General features: G+C 37.7%; 3 protein-coding genes across 4 annotated transcripts; 2 read left to right on the top strand and 1 right to left on the bottom strand.

The window, feature by feature from the left end:
- Positions 1–34: 34 nt before the first annotated feature.
- sypa (synaptophysin a) lies at positions 35–11549 on the top strand. 2 transcript variants are annotated; one of them, XM_058785801.1, is made up of 6 exons: positions 35–125; positions 1641–1706; positions 5135–5259; positions 8810–9008; positions 10910–11101; positions 11231–11549. In XM_058785801.1, the coding sequence occupies exons 1-6, from the start codon at positions 108–110 to the stop codon at positions 11513–11515; spliced, it is 885 nt and encodes a 294-aa protein (XP_058641784.1). In that variant the 5' UTR covers positions 35–107; the 3' UTR covers positions 11516–11549. The 2 variants fall into 2 exon arrangements, with proteins under 2 accessions (XP_058641784.1, XP_058641785.1); XM_058785802.1 differs by lacking the exons at positions 35–125; positions 1641–1706; positions 5135–5259 and adding an exon at positions 7573–8699.
- A 2947-nt stretch (positions 11550–14496) lies between these two features.
- Positions 14497–16948, top strand: plp2a (proteolipid protein 2a). Its single transcript, XM_058783980.1, has 5 exons — positions 14497–14720; positions 15757–15868; positions 16099–16257; positions 16444–16542; positions 16826–16948. The coding sequence occupies exons 2-5, from the start codon at positions 15770–15772 to the stop codon at positions 16946–16948; spliced, it is 480 nt and encodes a 159-aa protein (XP_058639963.1). The 5' UTR covers positions 14497–14720; positions 15757–15769.
- A 717-nt stretch (positions 16949–17665) lies between these two features.
- Positions 17666–21816, bottom strand: emilin3a (elastin microfibril interfacer 3a). The gene is made up of 4 exons (XM_058785520.1): positions 21668–21816; positions 20804–20923; positions 19831–20702; positions 17666–19703 (listed from the first exon to the last, which is right to left on the bottom strand). Exons 1-4 carry the CDS (start codon positions 21814–21816, stop codon positions 17743–17745), a joined length of 3102 nt encoding a protein of 1033 aa, XP_058641503.1. The 3' UTR covers positions 17666–17742.
- Between the last annotated feature and the right edge of the window lie 503 nt (positions 21817–22319).

Here is a 22319-nt window from a genome sequence, read left to right as displayed (position 1 = left end):
GCCGCTGTTCTGTCGATTTTCCCTCCCCCTCCGTGGGCTGTTCCGCTTCCATCGCTCTCCTCCCCCTGATTATAGCTGTTTCTCCTATCTACGAGAAGGCGACTAACATGGATATTGCAAATCAGGTAGGGCATTTGGGTTCAAAATGATTTTAGCATATTATTGCTGTGTTAATATGTATATGTTTTTTGTTTGTCTTTCAGTCAGGCATTCATTGTAACTTATACGATAAAGATGCGCTTAGAAAAGATGGTGGAAAATTATTATAGGGAGAGGTACCCTGCTGATGCTGTCCGTCTGTTCACTGATACAGTATTTCAAGGAGCTTTCTTTCGTGACATCCTATATTTTCGTTTTTAACACAAGCTTGGCGTTATGGTTTCTATATAACGTTAGTATTTTAAACAGATCTGACGAAGCGCTCGATTTGCTAGACGTATAGACGTATTTGTAGAGGGTTGTGATACATGCAATTATACATTTACTAAATGCACGTTTATTGGTATGATATGAAATTATATTTTGTAATTTTACATTTACGTTTAGTGCAAAAGCGTAACATCAAACCAAAGCGAATGCACGAGGCCCTTTATCACATGCAGATGCGCTCGTAGATACGCTTTTAAAATGGCAGCTGACTTCCATCCCAATACTGTGACTATGTGACTTTCAGCTATAAGCCCAGGCCCTGCTGTCTTATTGTTATTATTATTATTAATATTAGGCAATATAGGCAGGGATCGAGAAATCGGTGTCTACTGAATATGACACACAATCATATATTATTTATTGATGCTTATTTACAGAACACTGTCTGATGCACATTTTTGCAAGGGGATGCAAACTGTATTCGTGTGTAGGCCAGTATTATATATTGCAATGAATAATTAAATCGCGTAAAGAGGAGATCTAAATCGTTGTAGGCTATTGATGGATTGGTTATTTATTTATTTGCTTGGTGTTTAAAGGAGGACCATCCTCACGGGCAAACAATGGTGTCGTGTAAAACCGCACCTTCCTACGTCACTATGTCCGAATAAAATCAGTTTCACATACCACAGGTCTGATGATAATAATCATTGATAATTATGATCATAATAATGCCATCATGTATGAAGCAGAAAAACGGTCACATTTAAGGGCCACATTTAATATATTTGTCCTCCATTAAGGGCCTTGCATTTTTCCAGATTTTTCTAGAGTCATCGTTTTTAGATTTTGTCGTGCAAAATGGTTTCAGAAATCTCCGTCGCGTGCTGCTCAGAAGCTCTGGGGCTCGGAGATGGCGGTGACGCGCGCGCAGGCGATCTGGCCATGGTTCAAGGTCCTCGAGACTCACCTTCTCTTCCCTTGCTTTCAGCTTCAGAGATATAAAGAATTTATGACTTGAAATAATGTTTTTCGTTTCCTCCCCTGTTACTGCTCTGATATAGGTTTGTGCTTTGTTTTTTCGTCGAGTAGCAGCAGATGCGTAGGTTTCACAATGGCTTCAAAATAAATTGGCTCTTATATGAGCAAAGGGGCCTGTTTGTGTTATGAGTCATCGTGGTGAAGACACAGCATCCATAACACTTTCATCTATCTATCTATCTGTCTGTCTGTCTGTCTAACGTTTTTCAAATGTTTTTTTTTTTTTACAGTTGGTTGCCAATGGGCAGTTCAGGGTGCTGAAAGTCCCATTGGGCTTCATCAAAGCCTTAGAATGGGTAAGTTCTAATTTATATGTGTGTGTGTATATATATATATATATGGGCTATATTAGATGGTGTGTTAATCATTTTAGTCTATATATGAATTTCAGACATTAATTTATTTACTCAGAAGAACTGGAAAGCACAGATGTCCCTCATATATAGCTGAAAGGGACATGTCCTATATCCAAAAATGGTGAAATGATAGGCTACTGTCACTTTTCATATAATAGCTGCCACATTATATCCATATATACAGTATATAAAACTTCAACTTGTTAATCAAACATGCATACATATGGAAGCATTCAACACCAGTAGACTTAACACTTCCTGCACAATACGCAGTCTGTTGCAGCTCGAATGATTTTCTTTTTTGGTTTGTATATGGCCAGTAATTTCCTCAGCTTGGTTTAGGAGCTGGATTCTTAGAAGCTGTGACTGGTTACCATTTTACCATATGCTTACTACTTTACACACACAGTATACATCCCAGAGGAGATTCAGTTTAATATGTAACATATAAACAAATTGATTTGTTCGTTTGAAATCTAAATTACTTGTAAATTAACTGGCAGCAGTAATACATGACATTTAAGTACGACATATGCTAGTTACATAATAGCTCACTTTAAATAATACAAATAATGATTATTTTAATCAGTTACAGTTTTTCTCAGTCACTTTGGTGCATTTCTCAGATCAGAAATGAAATTTTCAAAACAACTTGTTCAACCTCCACATCATCTAGTCATTTGTGCACATCATAAAAGCAGTTTCTCATTCTTTTGAACAAATTGCGATTGCTTTGGTACATTCATGCAAATGATTATGTACATTTGTATGCGGTTTCCTACACTTTCAGTTGTTAATATCATGTTGCTCAAAATATATTATATAGTTCTCTGTGCTATAGTCTTACCCCTCAAAACATCCAGTCATTAGTTCATCGAATAAGTCATTAAATGCAAAATGGTTCATCTAGTTGTCATAAACTGTCAAACATATTTTCTACACATTTCTATTAGACTTTTTGTAAATTTGCCATGAATTTTGCAAGTGAATCTTGACTTTCACTAATGAAGAGAATATAGATCAACCAATGACAAACTAGTTCTCTGAAATAGCTCAAAGGTGCATCTCATGAATCTTCAACTGGAAAGCATATATAGACAGAGAACAACACAAGAGTTACAAATTCTGACAGTGGATGAACATCCAGAAAACGATCAGGGTCTACAGCCGAGAGGAAGAAGAGGAGTAAAGATGCTTGGTGGAAGGGTACAGAGGAAGAGGCCAAGAACAGAGGTGCATATCAGATGAAATAAGGGCCACTGTTGTGGACTATGCTGTCAATCATGGCCTTACAATGGCTGAAGGGTGCAGCTAAATATTGGGAGATCGACCATATCCTCAATTATTCAAACATTTTGAAACAGTCTCTTTCAATCAATATCCCACATACAGTAATGTGTAAATTTGTACTTTTGAAATGGATATATGGCATACATAAGAAGCGCAGCCTTCTGCATTTTAGTACAGTAACTGTCATCCAAACTGTTGCCATAGTTTATATCAGGTAATACTAACAGAGTGCACTTTTATATTGACAACATGACTAAGCATTTTGACTGTCTTGTTTATGAGCAATGACACAAGGACTTTTCATTCTGATGGCACTGATATGTTCATTGACATAAATACTTACTTTTGAGAGATGAACTAAAGATTTTGAGTAAGTTACAGGCTTTTGCAGGCAATCCATTGTGTGGTGCTGTTTGTATGAATTGTTTTGAGAAATGCATATACTTCTTTGCAAATATTAAGGATGATTCAAGAAATGCACCAAAGCGTAAATAGCACTGCAGTTTCCATTCCACTTTTGAAGCAACCTAGTAGAAAAATATAGATTTTTTTAAATCATATATTCTGTTCCTGTACTGTAATTTGACATTTGAACATTATGTATTATATTAGTTTATTTAAAAGTGCAATATGATTTTGTAGCTGTTGTGTACTGGGCCAGTACATGGCCAATATAATTAACGTATATAGCCTACACACAATTACAGTTGGAAAGATGCTTTGTTTCTGAACGACCACAGTAGAGATAACTGGTATCATTTTAATAAACATTTAAATCTGCGCCAGGGTAAACACACCGTGGCACCGTTACCTATCATGCACGTGGGACAACACGCTCAATAATTGCAGAGTATTAGTGCCCTCTATTGGTCACACAGTGCTTCTTCACTTTGTACAAAGTGAAAATGGCATCAAATAACAGATTTTGTAGTAAAGTGTTGAACAAGACCACATTTGTGTCCTGTCTGTACTCTCTCTTGCACTAGAACAAGCATCATTCTAATAATTCAAGATAATGTCTCTCTTTATTTAAGTAATACAGAACTGTTTAGACATACAAGGCATTTATAATTCTCCAAATCGCCTTTTGTGTATAATAACCCTGCTGAAAAAAAACAATAGAACCCTGCCCAAAACACAATAGAAAATGTAATGGTTTTAATGGTATTTTAATGGAAACCATTGGAATTTCTGTGATGATTTCTATTGGGCTTCTATTGTTTTGTTTTTTTTTAGCAGGGAACTTAGCTCTCTTTTGATACATTTGCTCAATTTAATTGATTCACTGAACCACGGAACTCGGTTTAGTTCATTTGGGTTGGTTTCCGCCTGGGATCAGTCTTTTCTGGGCTTGGTAATGTGAGCTGATCTGATTTAGTTTGATTTGATCAGATTTGAGTTGTTTGGTCTGTCTTGTGTAGTGTGTAGCATGACTAATTATTTAATTGTCTCTCTTGGACCTTGTCTGGTCTGGTGGGTAGGCTATGTGATTTGTTTTTTCAAACACGAGTTGTTAAAGCTTTTTGCTTTGTTTTTATAATAATTGCATTCGTATGTATTGTTATGGTTAAGTTACTCAGTTGGTAATCAATCTTTGTTGAGATGTTTTTGTTCTCTTGGCCTCATTTGACTTGTTTGTTCTGCCTTTGTTTAGCATGGTTTTAGCATGTGGCTTGATGTTTGCCTATTGTTTTAGTCTCCTGTGATGTTTCCTGGGTTCATAACAGAGCCCAGCTCAGCTATATGACAGATGGCAGAGTATCTCAGTGAAATTTAATAGCTTCATTCTCCATTCAGTCCCTCCACCAGGCAAAGTCCATAAGTAATCTCTATGACTCTAAATCCTGAAAGGAAAAATAATGTGCTTATGTCCATGTCAGGATACTGGTGTAACATGGTGAAAGATGCTTTCATTTGGTTTATTTAGTCTGTATTTTATTGCATTCATACACACCTCCTACAGTAATTGGCAAGGTCATGGGCTTGTTTCTTAAATGCATGAACTGATAAAATGTATACCTTGAATGCATCTGAATAAAAACATCTCCCAAATGCATAAATATAAACCTCTTTTCCAGGTGTTTGCCATCTTTGCATTCTCCACCTGTGGGAGTTACTCCGGCTCCTTCAGGATGAGCGTGGAGTGCAGAAACAGATCAGACAGTGACCTGAAAATAGACGTGGATTTTGAGTATCCCTTCAGGTACCTCTGTCTTTTTAGACCCATGTGACCATATCGAAGTTGTACTTGTTCATCAGTATGCATTTACTTTTTCAGGAACAGCTTTCAATGCAGTACAAAGTCAGTCCCTCTGATGTTTTACTTGGCAGGGTTTTCAAATTATCAAATGATCCCCTGATCATTTGGGTTTTTTGATGCATTTAACTACGCATCAAATAATTAAAATGATCAAGATCCCCTGATGAGAGTCCCACTTCTTAAAATATACAGGTGCATCTCAATAAATTAGAATGTCATGGAAAAGTTCATTTATTTCAGTAATTCAACTCAAATGTATAAATTAAATAAATTCAATGCACACAGGCTGAAGTAGTTTAAGTCTTTGGTTCTTTTAATTTTGATGATTGAGGCTCACATTTAACAAAAACCAACCAATTCACTATCTCAACAAATTAGAATACTTCATAAGACCAATAAAAAAAACAACATTTTTAACATTTTAGTGAATTGTTGGCCTTCTGGAAAGTACTCAATACTTGGTAGGGGCTCCTTTTGCTTTAATTACTGCCTCAATTCGGCGTGGCATGGAGGTGATCAGTTTGTGGCACTGCTGAGGTGTTATGGAAGCCCAGGTTTCTTTGATAGCTGCCTTCAGCTCATCTGCATTGTTGGGTCTGGTGTCTCTCATCTTCCTCTTGACAATACCCCATAGATTCTCTATAGGGTTCAGGTCTGGTGAGTTTGCTGGCCAATCAAGCACAGTACCACCATGGTCATTTAACCAGCTTTTGGTACCTTTGGCAGTGTGGGCAGGTGCCAAGTCCTGCTGGAAAATGAAATTAGTATCTCCATAAAGCTTGTCAGCAGAAGGAAGCATGAAGTGCTCTAAAATCTCCTGGTAGATGGCTGTGTTGACTGTGGACTTCAGAAAACACAGTGGACCAACACCAGCAGATGACATGGCAGCCCAAATCATCACAGACTGTGGAAACTTCACATTGGACTTCAAGCAACATGGATTCTGTGCCTCTCCACTCTTCCTCCAGACTCTGGGACCTTGATTTCCAAATGAAATGCAAAATTTACTTTCATCTGAAAAGAGGACTTTGGACCACTGAGCAACAATCAGTTCTTTTTCTCCACAGCCCAGGTAAGACGCTTCTGACGTTGTCTCTGTTTCAGAAGTGGCTTGGTAGCCCTTTTCCTGAAGACGTCTGTGCGTGGTGACTCTTGATGCACTGACTCCAGCTGCAGTCCACTCCTTGTGAAGCTCTCCCAAGTGTTTGAATCAGCTTTGCTTGACAGTATTCTCAAGCTTGTGGTCATCCCTGTTGCTTGTGCACCTTTTCCTACCCAAATTCTTCCTTCCAGTCAACTTTGCATTTAATATGCTTTGATACAGCACTCTGTAAACAACCACACCTTTCAGTAATGACCCTCTGTGACTTACCCTCTTTGTGGAGGGCATCGATGTTCATCTTCTGGATCATTTCCAAGTCAGCAGTCTTCCCATTATTGTGGTTTCAAAGAACAAGAGATACCCAGAATTTATACTGTAGGGATGGTCATTAATTGAAACTCAAATGTAAATATTCTAATATTTTGAGAGACTGATTTTTGACTTTCATGAGCTGTAAGCTCTAATCATCAAAATTAAAACAAATAAACTTTTGAAATGTTTTACTTTACATGCAATGAATCTAAAATATATGAAAGTTTCACTTTTTGAAATAACTTACAAGAAAAAATAAACTTTTTCCTGACATTCTAATTAATTGAGATGCACCTGTAAACACAACTATATGCAGTTAGATCCTTTTATATTTTGTGGGAAAATTAGTAAAAAAATGTATTACTGTTATGTAAAATATAATATTTTATTGCATCATGATATATATTATTCATATTATGAAGACCTTGATTAAATTCTGTAAATGTTAACATTTATTTGTTTAGTTATTTCACTGTTGAAAAAAAACAACATATGCTGCTTATGTTTTGAAGCATGGCAGCTGGTTTGAGCTGGTTTAAGATGGTCCTTAGTTGGTCATGAGCTGGTTATGAGCTGGTTTAAGATGGTCATGTGCTGGTCCTAAGCTGGTCCCAAGTAACTAGCTCCTGCTCAGAACAAGGTCATAACCAGTTTATAACCAGCTCAGGATCAGCTTAAACCAGTTCATGACCAACTAAGGACCAGCTCAAACCAGCTGTCATGCTTCAAAACATACCTAACCAGCACATGCTGTTTATTTTCAACAAGGAAATAACTAAACAAATAAATGTTATCTATCTAACTATCTATCTATCTATCTATCTATCTATCTATCTGTTTTTGTTTTTAATATACAGTATTTATCTCTGAACCCCCTTTTGAAACCTGTTTTATTCAATTCTAGTGCTTCTGAGCACGTAGTGTTAAGCATTTAAGTAGTGTTGTTTGCAGTGTTGGGGAGTAACTAGTTACGTGTAACGGAATTACGTAATTTAATTACAATATAAATGTAACTGTAATCTGTTACAATTACTAAATGTGTAATTAAATTACAGTTACTTCTGAAAATGTTAATGATTACAAAGGGGGTTACATCTGATATTTTTTACACACATAAAGATATGATTGATTTCTTTCCCAAATTGCATTGACTGCTTTAAAATATGAGACACCAATGTTTCAGGAGTTCAGGACACATGCTTATTCCATAACTGTTTTATTTTGTATTTGGGTAAATGTATATGCTTTATTTTTGAAGATTAACTGTTTTTCCAAGGCATTGTTAGATGCCAGTGTTTCCTGATTTGATTTCAAAAACAGCATCATAGCTATTTCTTGTTTTAAATTTCCTGTAGCTCAAATAGTAGAGCATGGCGCTAGCAACGCCAAGATCATGGGTTCGATTCCCAGGGAAAGCAAGAGCTGATAAAATGTAAAAACTGTAACTTGAATGCAATGTAAGTCGCTTTGGATAAAAGCGTCTGCCAAATGCGTAAATGTAAATGTTGTTATGATTTTAAATCTGTATTTAACCTCAGAATGACCTCAAAGTAAAAAAAGAGGTGCTTAAGTCTGATTTTGTGATGACAGTGCTTTAAATTAAATTGTTACAATCTTAATTCAAGTGAAGAAGGAGTGAAGAAAGAGCACTACTGTAAGGTTAACCCTGCCTGCTTTAAATGTTTGAAAATGATTGACAGTTGAATACACTCATTAGAAATTTAGAAAAGTAATGAAAGAGTAATCAAATGTAATCAGTTACATTACTTTAATAAAGTAATTGAAATAGTTACACTACTTATTACATTTTAAATAGGGTAACTTGTAATCTGTAACCTATTACATTTCCAAAGTAACCTTCCCAACACTGGTTGTTTGTAATCCCAAGTACACTAAAAATGTAATTTTTTTGCTTTTCTTCATGGTTCATAATCCAAGCTGAACTGTTTCTCCAGCCCATTGAGATTTGGTATAGTAACTCTAAATTAGGCTAAGCTGTAAATGTGCTGTGATGCCCAATTTTGAAGATACATGTATTATGGTTCTCTCAGTAACCCTGTCCCGCTGTATCTCCTTCAGGCTTCATCAAGTGTATTTTGATGCCCCTGCCTGCAAGAATGGCCAGACTGAGCGTTTCTTCCTGGTTGGGGATTACTCATCCTCAGCAGAGTTCTTCGTCACCATAGCCGTTTTTGCATTCCTGTATTCCATGGCAGCTCTCAGCATCTATGTCTTTGCCTTTGAGAAATACCGCGAGAACAATAAAGGACCACTGATTGTAAGTTTTCTTCTATGATACATAAGCACTAAGGTAGCAGTTTGTTAAAAGCTTGGTTTATCCAAAAATATAAAAAATCTGCTATTATTTACTCACCTTAGACCACCGTAGACATCGAAGGGGACAAGTATAATTAGAAATGGCCAAATTGTTCCCCCAGATATTTGAAATTCTTGCACTCTTTGCTGCACTCCATTAGGTAGCGCTTTTAAAAAATTATAGTGCTGTCAAACGATTAATCGTGATTAATCGCATCCAAAATAAAAAAAGTTTTTGTTTACATAATATATGTATGTGTATATTTATTATGTATACAGGTATATAAATACACACACATGCATGTATATATTTCAGGGTTTTTTTTATATATTAAATATGTTTATTTATAATATAAATTATATGAATATATATATATAGACATGTAAATAATTATAGACATGTAAATATTTTCAAAATATATACTGTATGTGTGTGTATTTATATATACATAATAAATCTACATAGAACACACACATACAGTGGGGAAAATTATTATTTGATCCCCTGCTGATTTTGTAAGTTTGCCCATTTAAAAAAAAAAAAAAGAAGGGTTTATCATTTTCATTGTAAGTTTATTTTAACTGATAGAGACAGAATATCAAACAAAAAATACAAATGTTAAAAAAGATTTACATTTTAGTAAGTCAGATAAGTATTTGACCCCTTCGCAAAACATGACTTAGTACTTGGTGCAGAAACCCAATCACAGAGGTCAGACGTGTCTTGTAGTTTGTCTCAGGAGGGATTTTGGTCCACTCCTCTTTACAGATCCTCTCTAAATCATTAAGGTTTCTTGGCTGTCTCTTGGAAACTCGAAGGTTCAGCTCCCTCCACAGATATTCTAAGGGATTAAGGTCTGGAGACTGGCTAGGCCACTCCAGGACCTTAATGTGCTTCTTATTGAGCCACTCCTTTGTTGCCTTGGCGGTATGTTTCGGGTCACTGTCATGCTGGAAGACCCATCCATGACCCATCTTCAGTGTTCTGGCTGAGGTTCTCGTCCAAGATTTTACAGTACATGGCCCCCTCCATTTGCCCCTCAATGTGGTAAAGTCATCCTGTACCCTTAGCAGAAAAACAGCCGCAAAGCATGATGTTTCCACCTCCGTGCTTGACTGTAGGGATGGTGTTCTTGGGGTGATAGTCAGCATTTCTCTTCCTTTGGTCTCATCTGACCACAGCACATTCTCCCAAGTCTTCTCTGAATCATTTAGATATTCATTGGCAAAATTCAGACGGGCCTGTACATGTGACTTCTTGAGCAGAGGGACTTTGCGGGCACTGTAGGATTTCAATCCATTGTGGCGTAGTGTGTTACCAATGATTTGCTTGGTGATTGTGGTCCGACTCCCAACTGCCTTGAGATCATTAACAAGCTCCTCCCTTGTAGTTCGGGGCTGATTCCCTCACCTTTCTCATGATCATCCTTACCCCATGAGGCAAGATCTTGCACAGAGCTCCAGACCAAGGCCGATTGATGGTTGTTTTGTATTTCTTTTGTTCTTTTGTATTTGTTTTTTATTTTTTGTTTGATATTCTGTCTCTATCAGATGAAATAAACCTTGCATAAAAATGATAAACCCTTCTTTTTTTTAAGTGGGCAAACTTACAAAATCCAAGGGCCAAAAAAATGTCTGTAGTTCATAGTAACCAGTAAGGGCCAAACCCCCAAAAAAAGGGGTTTGGCCCTTACTGGTCACTATGAACTACAGAATTTTTTTTAGCATTGACTTTATAATGACATGACGGTGTGTAAGCAAAGGTAGAATTTAGAATTTTGGGTAAATTATTGATGTAGCCCAGTGTTTCACATACTAGCCTATATATTTACGTATAATTCTATATAAATAATATGATTGTAGGATTTTGGTGTGACGTGTGTATTCACCTTCATGTGGCTGGTGAGCTCGGCAGCATGGGCGAAGGGCTTGTCTGATGTCAAGACAGCTACAGACCCAGAGAAGGTTCTAGATCTGGTCCCCGCTTGTGAACAGGAAGGCAACCGCTGCCGTGAAGTTTACGACCCCATCATGTCTGGTCTTAATACTTCTGTGGTGAGTCACTTCTGCTTGGACATACAGGAAATTATTGATAAAAATGAATTTTTATGCAGTTCTTCTAATGTCTTTCATTATATAATTTAAAATGAATTATAAACCTTATTTTTATGTTTTTCTCTCCAGGTCTTTGGCTTCCTCAACCTGATCTTGTGGACGGGTAACCTGTGGTTTGTATTCAAGGAGACCGGGATCATCGCACCATTTATGCGCCAACAGCCCGCCCAGGAGAAGCAGCCCGCCCCTGATTCCTACGGGCAGGGAGGTTATGGGCAGCAGGACCCATACGCCGGCTCCCAGGGAGGCTACCAGCCCGATTACAGCCAGCAAGGCTACAATCAAGGTGCAGACTACGGACAGGGTGGATATGAGCAGCAGGGGGCACCCACCTCCTTTTCCAACCAGATGTGAGCGAAGAAATATCTGAGGAAGCAGGAGATGGCTGGTGAGCTTTGATATTGATGGTTTAGTATTGGCTGATATTTAATCATGCCTGACCACCTTTTTTAGATTGTTTTTGGCATCCCTTTTAGCTCACGTAAAGTGAATCTTTAAAACTTAAATTCACTTGTTTACTGCTTAATTTATTTAGACAAAATAGAATGGAATTGATCGGTTATTGACCAGAATTTTAATATCAGCATAATCTTAAATAGCGTGTCTCACTGTCTCTCCACAGAAAGAAGTTGATCGTGTGACTCTAGCAGCGTGGTGCCTGAACCCTACCCACAACCCCACACTTCTCCCTGTTTGTGCGTCTGTGCTTACGTCTGTGAAAGATAAGAGGGGTGGGTGGGAGGGAGGGAGGGAGGGAGGGAGGGGAAGGGGTCTAATCCAAAATCATATATAGATGGGAGGGGGATAGAGCGGAGGTATTTTAATGTGCTGTTTATTATTGTGATGTATACAACTAAAAAAGTTTGATCAAATTTCAAAACACTTGAATACTGTACCAAAATATGAAAAAGTATATGAATCCTATTGCTATATGAATTTTGAATTGATGATGTTGACAATAGTAATGCTAAACTTGAGAGAATGTATTTGTCTGTGCTGTATAGATATCATTATAAACGAATATATATAAATATAAATATTTCCTAAAGATATGTATGGGATTATTCCACTGTAGTCTAGTTCAATTTAGAGACCCTAAATAAATATAATAATAATAATAATTCACAAAGCCCCACAGAATTTGTTCCTTGAAAATGTTTACCTCTGGTGGGTCGTGGTTTGGTACAATTTGTTCCATTTTTATGTTGACCTTTTTTGTTGGGTTTTATTTCTTCATGGGTGGGATGGAGCACTGATGTGACTGAGACTGAGGCGGTGGGGGGTGTCCAGGGCTACTGTGGGCAGAATCATTCCCAAACTCATGGAGGGACCACATTATTTCAACCAGCAAGCAAAACGGTCAAGGGTATCTTAAAGCATTTCTCATTTCCTGACTGAAAATGTTGACTTTGTTTAGTTCTCTCTCTTTCAAATCTTTGTCTTATGAAAAGCACCTGCGTTCTCAGTGCAGAATTAGCGTGGTTGTTCATGACACAATGCATCTGAGTGCTGTGTTGATGTAGTGCTGTTTAAGTTAGAGGATGCTAAAAATAGAAATATAAATATATATATGGACTGGGGTTTTGTTTGTGTTGTGTGAGCACCGGATAGAGAGAATCAATCCTGTGTGTTGAGATGTCAGTAATGTAGATATACGTGCCAGTTTCAATTTCATCAATATTTTCTTGTTTCCCTCTCTCAAAAGCATATGCAATATCACAGGATTTAAGCCTGTGATATTGAGGTATATTTTCAGATGTACATATAAAAATATATATAAAGTACCTGCTCATTCTTTAACTGATATCATGAACTGCTATAGTGTGAAATTTCCATGATTTGCATCAAAACATCACCGGAATGCCAGTTTAGATTATTTTTCTGCTTGATCAATCATTCGAAATGCAGATGATCAGAAATATCTGGTGTATATGATAGCTCGACCTCTCGGCTGGAATCAAGGGGGTCATTTAAATTAGCTACGAAATGTATCATTTGAACCATGTTTATGGCAGGTTAACTGATGCAATAAAGTCTTTAAAGTTATTGTTTTGTATAGTAGTCAAACAGTATATATTAAAGTCTAGCACTTTCAGATGCAAGGATGCTGAGTAAACATTTTATTAATCTAGTAAATGCACCAGATTAGTTTTTGCCCAGAGTTGATCATTGTTTTATTTAGGGCTGATGCAGCAGACGTTGTTATGATGAGATCCTTTATATTATTGCATGATCAGATGCTCATAATGCAAGCTTACCCAGACTTATAACTATCTATTTGATATTTTTTCAGACTATTTAATTTGCCTGCGACATTGAGGAAAACCAGGTTTCGCTTTTGGGTAGAAGGCCGTCGGCCTGCTAAATGTATTAGCGTGTCTCTCCCTCCCTCATTCTCTCTCTCTTTCTCTCTCTTTCTCTTCCATTCTCTGCTCTGGCCCACTCTTCCTCTCTTCCAAATGAATATGCTACTCAACTTCTCCGTTGTTAGTGGTGTTTGATGTCTTGTGAAACTCTCGATGCCTTTGGGTTGTGCTGTATTTAATGTGTATGATATATTCTTAGCGTTTATGAAGATATTGATGAAAATGGTTATGACCATGCTGAAAACTCAATCACCAAAATTATCCAGAAATTCTGTTGTATTGTTCTATGGAATCCATGAAGGAAATTCAATAAAGAATAAGTTATCCTGTTGAAAAAAAAAAAAAAAAAAAGTTTTTGTTGTTTCTGTGATTCAATGATTGTTATTTTTCTTGCTTCTATGATTCAATAATTACAATAAAATAGGATTTTATTGATTTTTTTTTAAACTGAAAGTCAGTTATCTGCTTAATGAATAAATGTTTATTTCATCCTTATATAAATAACAATGCAAAATGTTTAATGTTATGACTTTATAGTAAACGAAGACGGTCTTAACCCGTTTGCTTACGAGAAACCTGTTATAAATAACACTTTTCAATTATTTAGTAATAAATAATTTCGCTACAATTTCATCTGGACATATACATGGATATTCAGAAACATGCATTGAAAACCGTGTCATACATTCAAATTTTAGATGTTAATGATCGTCAATCTTGCTCATGATATATTTTGCTTCATATACAAACATTTTTCATATTCAACATTTTTGTGGGGTTGTATGAATAGCATACGGTCTCAGGAAGGAACACTTTAAGTTTCACTTACTTGTAGGGTTGCCAGGTCTGCGTATCAAAAGCAGCCCAAGTCCTAACGAAAACACGTGTAAGCACACACACACACACACCATGATCATATATGGGGGGTGGCATATAATAATTACAATGAGTTCCAAGGGGCGACTTGACTCCCACCCCGCAGCAACAGAGTGAAATTAGGCCAAAGCTGCTGGAAAATCGCGCACTTGGCAACAAGCAACAGCAGCAGAGATAACGATAACGGGGAATTTTAAATGCGTCGTTCACTGTTACTCTTATATGTTGTGCAATAGATGTATGTGACTAATTTCGTCTCTACAAAAGCATTGTGAAAGCATCCCATCCAAGCGATTTATTCAACAGCTTCTATTCAGGTATTTAATGCATCAAACATATCACAGGTTAGATTAGGTTTTTAAATAATTTATAGCCCACTATAAATACTATAGTAGGCTATATTTCGTTTTATACATTGGTTAAGTGTATATTTAGTTAGTTTTATGTGGAGAATAGTTTTATGCTTAAGTTAGCTATAAAGTTTGTGGCAACTAAGTTACCTGAGGACACACTCAAAAGGTAGCCTATTGGTTTCTTACCTCGTGTTCACGTGTTCTTCGCGTTAAAGACGAAATATGTAACCTTTATGGTCTTCTTAACTCTTTTTGACTGCTCTGTAAAATTACATGTAAAATGCAAAAAAAAATATTGCATTAGTTTATAGAGAGGGAGAGAGAGATATATATAGGTTCATTATCAAACAGTAACATGTAAAAATTGTAACAACCTCATTTTTATATGGTGAAATGTAATTATTTTGACTATTTGGGTTTTATTAAAATTAACCATTGTTCTTCCATTAGCATACATTTAGATCATGGTAACCACTGTTAAAACCACACTTAACACCTCAATACCATGATAAAAATTGAACTAGGCAATATTGTTTCCAGGTATTTGTATGAAAAACAGTGACTGCCACATGAGAGTGGGTTCTAGGTTCTAGGGTTTCCGCAAAGTTTGTTTTTAGACTTGTTATAATCAGGTAAACACGTAGTAGTGTCATAGTTCATTTCTCAAGTCGGTGGAAAGGTGCGACCGGTTTGTGACAGGCTCCAGTTTGCCTGGACAAGAACTGACAGAGAATAAGCTCTGGCTCTATAAATGCACAAATGCTATAGCTTAATATACATATAGACAAATTAGAGGTTTTTGCATCTGAACTCTTAATATTATTGATGATATGTTATGAACTTATGCAATGTCAAAGTGCATTTTTTTATACATGTTATTTAATATTGTATCTTATTGTATATATATATATATATATATATATATATATTTTTTTTTTTTTTGAGCGTTATGCACACATTGTTTGTTACTGTACCTGCTTCTTTATTATTTTTAATCAAGTTACAGGATCAAGATGGTAGACACAAAAGAAGATAACCAGCCACTTTATGCCACTGAGCAAAACACAAAATTCATCTGGTCACCAAAGGGGATAATTTTAGCTCTTGAAATTGTAAGTCTACCCAGAGTTAGAAATGTAGCTAATCAAGATTCATGCTGATTTAAAATTAATCGGATTGGTTTAAAGTAGTATTAACATAATACTTTTATTTGATACATTTATTACAAGCATAGGTGATTCATCTCGAACAATTTTGAGTGTGTGTGTGTCATGGGTCAGAGAAATGCATATATGTATAAAGTACTTTTTTTAAATTATTTTTTTACTGTTTGTTTTAATAGGCTCTGTGTGCCATTGTGACTATATGTAAAACAGTTTCCTCTGAATGCTACTTTTGGGACTGCATTACAGAGCTGGTCTGGGCCATTCTCATATTCATCGTTTATGTCATCGACCTACCTACCTACCCGCACCTATCGCTGATGTATTTCCAATGGCTGGTAAAAATATTTGTGTACTCGATATTGGATTATCTTTATTTATTTATTAATTTTTTTTTGACCCAATTACTTGCCCACCATGTAAGTGCAGCTTACTCAATACCTTTTATTCTCAACCTCTTCCTTTAAATTTTTTTTACTCAAAAATACATTTTAAAAAGTCATATGTTCTCCTTCGTATTGTAGGACTTATTCAGAGCAATCACAGGATCTCTCCTCCTTCTTGTTACTTCTCTTATCGGTCTTAGCCGGGGATGGCAAAGTTCCGGGGAAGTTGCTGGTTCGGTGAGTAAGTCAGCAAAGACTACATTTGTGGCTGAAAGGATAATCTTAAAAGACAAAGTAATAAAAGTTATCGGTTACTCTGCCCCGAAATGGATATCTAATGGTGTTGCTGTCAAACTCTCTTAACACATTTTACAAATGAGATCCTAATGTACTTTTTAGTGATAAGATGTGGTATCTATACGAACGATTGATTTTCTTATTTTCTGTTTTGCATTTTGTGACCCTTTTGCTTTCACTATTGTTTCTTTCACACTTTTTTCATGCTTGCTCTTTCTTTAAGATTTCCGGTTTGCTGGCAGCAGCAGTGATTGGATATGATGCCTTTGGCATAATCAAATGCATAAAAAATCTGAAACAGAAGGGGAGACTGTTAGTAAGTATCAGCTCCAACATACCTAAATAATCACTATAAAGTTATATGCGATGTTTTTAAGTATCCTTTCCAAATGTTAGAAACCCTTAAATAAAGAAAACATCTTAGAACTTGGATGTTGGTTTCACAAATACACAGAAGTACAGGTCCAAAAACAATTTCATTTTTCTGTGTGGAGTTTTGGCCAGGCTTTAATGATACAACAGCTCGACTAATTGTATTACATGTTCTGTTTTCCTTCCCAGATGTTGTTGTGGTCCAAAATGTGGTTCACTGAAGGTTTTCACATACTGTATGTTTACAGTTGATAATTTGTATATTCATGTAATTTCTTGTTAACATAATATACAAACCTAATAAACTAAAAAAAATTAAGTGAGATTTTAACATTTTATTAAAAACCAGCTTTCACAAAACCATATATAATGGTACAAACACAAAAAAGAGTTCAAAAAGTTGTATTCCCAAAATGCTGATTCACCTATATGAACACAACAGTCTCTCTCATTTAAAAAGCCCTACAATAAAAAAAAACAAAATGGCAAAGACAGACATCCAATTCATATAAAAATATGCACAATAACAAAGACATTTAATACACTTAACCCTAAAGATGAATAAAAGATTTTAAAAAATGAATCATAATAGACAAATGTATTAAAAAACAAAAACAAATACAAAACAGCTGCACCACAGACTGAGAAGATTGATTTTCAACATTGATCATACCATAGATGTTGGTAAGAAAACAGTCTCCTGAGAAAGATACTATATAATAGTATCTGTGAGTAAAGACTGTCTGCACGTTATAAAGTGCACTTGAATTACTGGTCACCTCTGTACTGTGTGGGGACTGCAAACTGGTCTCCTCTAGGATGAGCCGGTTCTGTTGTGTGTTGTTCTGCCATTTGGTGTGTTGCAGCTAAATTGTCCCCAGCTATCCTAGTAGACCCAGATGGTCCAGTGCAGTTTTGGATGCTATCTCTGAGCTCAGACAGCTGATGAGAATGGTTAACAAGGGTGCTATTTACATGAGACAGATACCCATCAGAGTGTCTCTCCAGCTCTCCTCGAATTCTTTCTAGGTCGTCAGCCAGATGTGCCAGACCTCCACACTGACCCTCCACTCGAGCAACACGACCCCCAACTTCAGTCACCTCCTTCTGGACACCCAGAGCAGTGGAACGGCAACCCTGGAGCTCTCCGGCCACTCTGCGCCGCAGATCCTGGAGTTCCCCTTTCAGACGGGTCAACTTTCGCTCCCCAGTACCCAGCATAGATGCCTGTCGTCCCACCAGCTGAACCACACCCTTCACCTGCTGCGCAAGCCTTTCTTCTCTTTCTTGCCAGGTGAGGTTGGTTTGGCCGACCTCTCTGATCACAGAGCCGAGAGACTCTTGCAAGCCACAGAGAGACCTGTTAACGGAGTTCACGCTAACTTTCAGCAGGGTCACCTCACCCTGAAGACCTGCCTCCTCCTGTTTCTCTGCCAACTTTATAAGAAGATTATGCAGAGTGGCGTTGAGGTAGTTCAATCTCTCTACTTGTAAATCAAGTTTCCCATTCATTTCCTTGTGGTTGTCCTCACTTGCCTCATCCTCAGTTCCCAAAGGAGCGACATATCCTGTAAGAACAGGCTGTGGAACACAAGATGACGTGCACATGACCTCTATGGATTTTTGTTGTTTCTGTAAGCGGTCCAAATCATCCTCAACTCTTCTTCTGAGCGATTCTACTTCTGTCTCCAGTGTGGGCACAGCCTGACCCTCAAGTAAAGTTGGTGCTGTGACATTACCTAGCTCCTCCACTGCAGCCAAAAGATGACTTTCAAGAGCTTTAAGCCTCCATTCCAATTGCACCTCCAGGTTGCTTGGCCCTCTTTTGTTAATGCTTGCTTCCTCTTGATTTAATGCAATGTTCATCTTGGATTCCACATAGCCCAGTCGGCCCTCCAAGATGCCCTCTATATGGTCCTTGTGTCCACCAAGTTCAGCACGTAAATTCATTTGGGACTCATTCAAGCCACCCACTGACTGCTCCACATGAATTAGCCTTTCAGTTAGACCTGATATGGCAATGCAGCAACCCTCTTCAGGCTCCAGATCTCGAAGCTGAGCCTGCAGTTTTTGGAGTTCTGTCCTCAATCCTACGGCCCTTATGTCTAGGACTTGCTCAATTTGCTCTTGTCCATCCAAACGTTCCTCCTTGCACTGGAGGCGCACCTCTGCCATACGTCCCTCGCATCGCTCCTCAGCACTCTCCACACGCTTTTCAAAGCCATCTAAGATGGCCACCCGAGCTTCACTCATTTTGGACTCCACCATTGTCTCCAGGGCCTTTTGAAAGTGAGTTTGTGTAAGGTTTACTGACCCATTTGACAGTCTTTGAAGGGTCTTGTTGTGACCCACGACTACTCCTCTCAACTCTTCAAGCTCAGATGCCTTTGCCACAAGCTCTGCTCGTAGCTCTGAAACCTTTTCAGCCAAATCGACCAAATTTGGGAACTGCCCCACCACATCTGAACCCTCAATATCTGGTGCACCTCCAGGCAGATCTCCGAAACCCACGGAAGTGTCCCTGGACAGGGAAGGAGCGGCAATAGGGCTGGGTCCTGCAGAAATGAGTGCAGTCAACATTCGGTTGGCGTCTTCACGGAGGGAAGCACGCAAGCTGTCCTCCAGGCCTGTCACTGTACCACGGAGAGTCTCTAGACCAAGAGAGAGTCGCTGCACATCCTCTTCTATCCTATCCAACCGCTCATCTTCGATACTGTTGTCATCATGATCTGTGAATGCATTATATTTAATTAGTTAGTCTGAACACACTTGCAGCTTTATTTTGTACAAAGAAATGACGACTCTAAAAAACTGTATATACTAGAGTGTGTTAACTGTAAAATATAGCTCATTTACCTTGGTTTGTTTCACTGCCACCAGAGGGCGCCTGTGCATTGGGAACAGGCTCTGTCTCACTATGTTCTGGTATGGAACTATAGTGATCTGGCTGTGGATTCTGGTAGTCTGTGATTGGCTCATTCTCTTCTGGGATTAAATCATGGCCAAGATCTTGAGGCTCTGGCATGGGTTCAGGATAATCTACTTCCGGTTCCTGGTGGTCTGGAGAAGCTTCAGTTGAGGTATCTCGGGAAGAGTGACCAGTATTAGGGCCTAGGTATTCATTCATGCCATTAGGTGGTGTTTGAGGTTGATTCCAGGGGTTTCCATTGAAACTGGGATGGGGAAATTGGCCTTTAAATGAAGGCACTGGACCCTTTTGAGAGGGATTGGGACCTTTAAATGAAGGCATTGGACCCTTCTGCATAGGCCTGGGACCCTTCTGTGCAGTCATAGGCCCTTTAAAAGAAGGCAAAGGGCCCTTCTGTGCAGGCATGGGCCCTTTAAAAGAAGGCATAGGACCCTTCAGTGCAGGCATGGGCCCTTTAAAAGGAGGCATAGGACCTTTCTGCATTGGCATAGGTCTTTTAAAAGAAGGCGTAGGACCCTTCTGCATTGGCATGGGCCGTTTAAAAGGAGGCATAGGGCCCTTCTGCATTGGCATGGGCCCTTTAAAAGGAGGCATAGGACCCTTCTGCATTGGCATGGGCGCTTTAAAACGAGGCATAGGGCCCTTCTGTGCGGGCAGTGGTCCTTTGAATAGGGGCCTTGCTTTCATTGCATATACCGCAGTACAACCAACACCTGCATATCCAGGACAGCATTTCCACTCCAGCTCTGTCAGAGTCTTATATGCAACTTTATACATGGGTTTGTAGTACATGCGATACCTGTAAGAACAGAAAGGGTGTCAAAATGAGCTAAATATAACAAATGCATTTTTTATACAAACATTAATTGTATGACAGTTAAATAGTTATTAATAGCTTACTTTATAGTTGGGCATTTCTGACCCCAAGCACACTTGTTGTACTCTGGCTTCATGAAGGGAGTTGCTCCATCCTGAATAGTGAACGAGACAGTCTTCTCCACAACATATGCACAGTGGTTCCTGAAAAGAGACAATTATATAACTCTCAATAATTGAAGTTGTCAATGGCAAGAAAAACAAATATTCCCTCTCTCTCAACACCGAATGAATCAGCTATTTGCTGTTCTGTGCTCAGTATGCTATGTTACCTAAATAAATGTTACCTAAACCTACCTTTATATATTAACATTAGCCAACCAGTAGTTAATACAAACTAACAATCAACAACAGAATTTCAACATTTATTTATCTTAGTTAACATTTATTTGTACATATATTTTAACATTAAAAATTACATACACTAACATTGTTTTATAGTTCTACTAACAATTACAGAATATATAATCACATTAAGCAAAATGAATAAATTCGATATAAATTATCATTCGTTGTTGGTGATGATACCTAATGCATTTACTAATGTTAATGTAAAGATCTCATTGTAAAAAATTTTATTCTTTATGAATTCAACAAATTTGAGGAAATTTATGATAGCACCTCAATACCAAAACCAAACATATTGCACCCAACAGTAATACCAAACTGGAAAATGTTAACTCAACAAGTATTTAGTGTCTACAGGAAGAGTCTTATGTCATATTTTCTTAACTACAACCTTAAACAGCATCTCACACGATGTTGGAATGGAAGATTCCTTTCTATTGCTTCCCAGATGTGTCTGAAATCGTTTAGTAACATCCAACAGCTATTTCACCACCTGTGCCATCAATTAAGAGAATGAATATTTCGCTCATGGATACTCACTTATGCCTGGCTGTTGGTTTTGCTGAGATGTACTGTGGATGGGGTCCAGAGTAGAGGCTGTATCGGTTTGGTGCAGGTTGAAATGCTGCCACAGTCAGAAAAGAACTCCAAAAAAGGAGAAAACAGTGCAAATTTATCTCCAATAACATGATGTTTGTATATTATCAATGCTGGGGAAAAACTAAGAAACTACAGAGGGAAATCCCTCTATTCCGCCAGAACAGCAGCTAAAAAATTCTTCACCAAAAATTGAGCATAGACCTAAAAATTGACATATGCCTTGTGTTATGTAAATAAACGTGTGACACTAGCTAGTGTCACATCTGTCCATGTTGGTCTTAGTCAATACTAAAAAAAAATCTCAGTGTCTAAAAAGGACACTATTTGCTCCAGTTGTGGTGGTGATGCTGAGATTCCTGCAGACTGTTGGGACTGAGAGTTCTGGTCACCTCATAAAACACCGGACCACCTCATTTACATAGATCCACCTACTATGCCACCTAACACAATTTACACAAAGGTGCTATTTTTGAGACCTGATCCACACAGTACAACAGTGATATTCAGAGGTTTGTAGGAAAGACTGAAAGATGGATAAATAATAGTCATAATTGTGAGTACGAATTAAATAATTACAAAACAACTCAGGGTC

The sequence above is a fragment of the Onychostoma macrolepis genome, chromosome 08 (genome assembly GCF_012432095.1).
Source record: "Onychostoma macrolepis isolate SWU-2019 chromosome 08, ASM1243209v1, whole genome shotgun sequence".
Classification (NCBI taxonomy): Eukaryota; Metazoa; Chordata; class Actinopteri; order Cypriniformes; family Cyprinidae; genus Onychostoma; species Onychostoma macrolepis.
The sequence above is the reverse complement of the archived record's forward strand: the minus strand, read 5'-3'. Positions and strand labels throughout refer to the sequence as shown.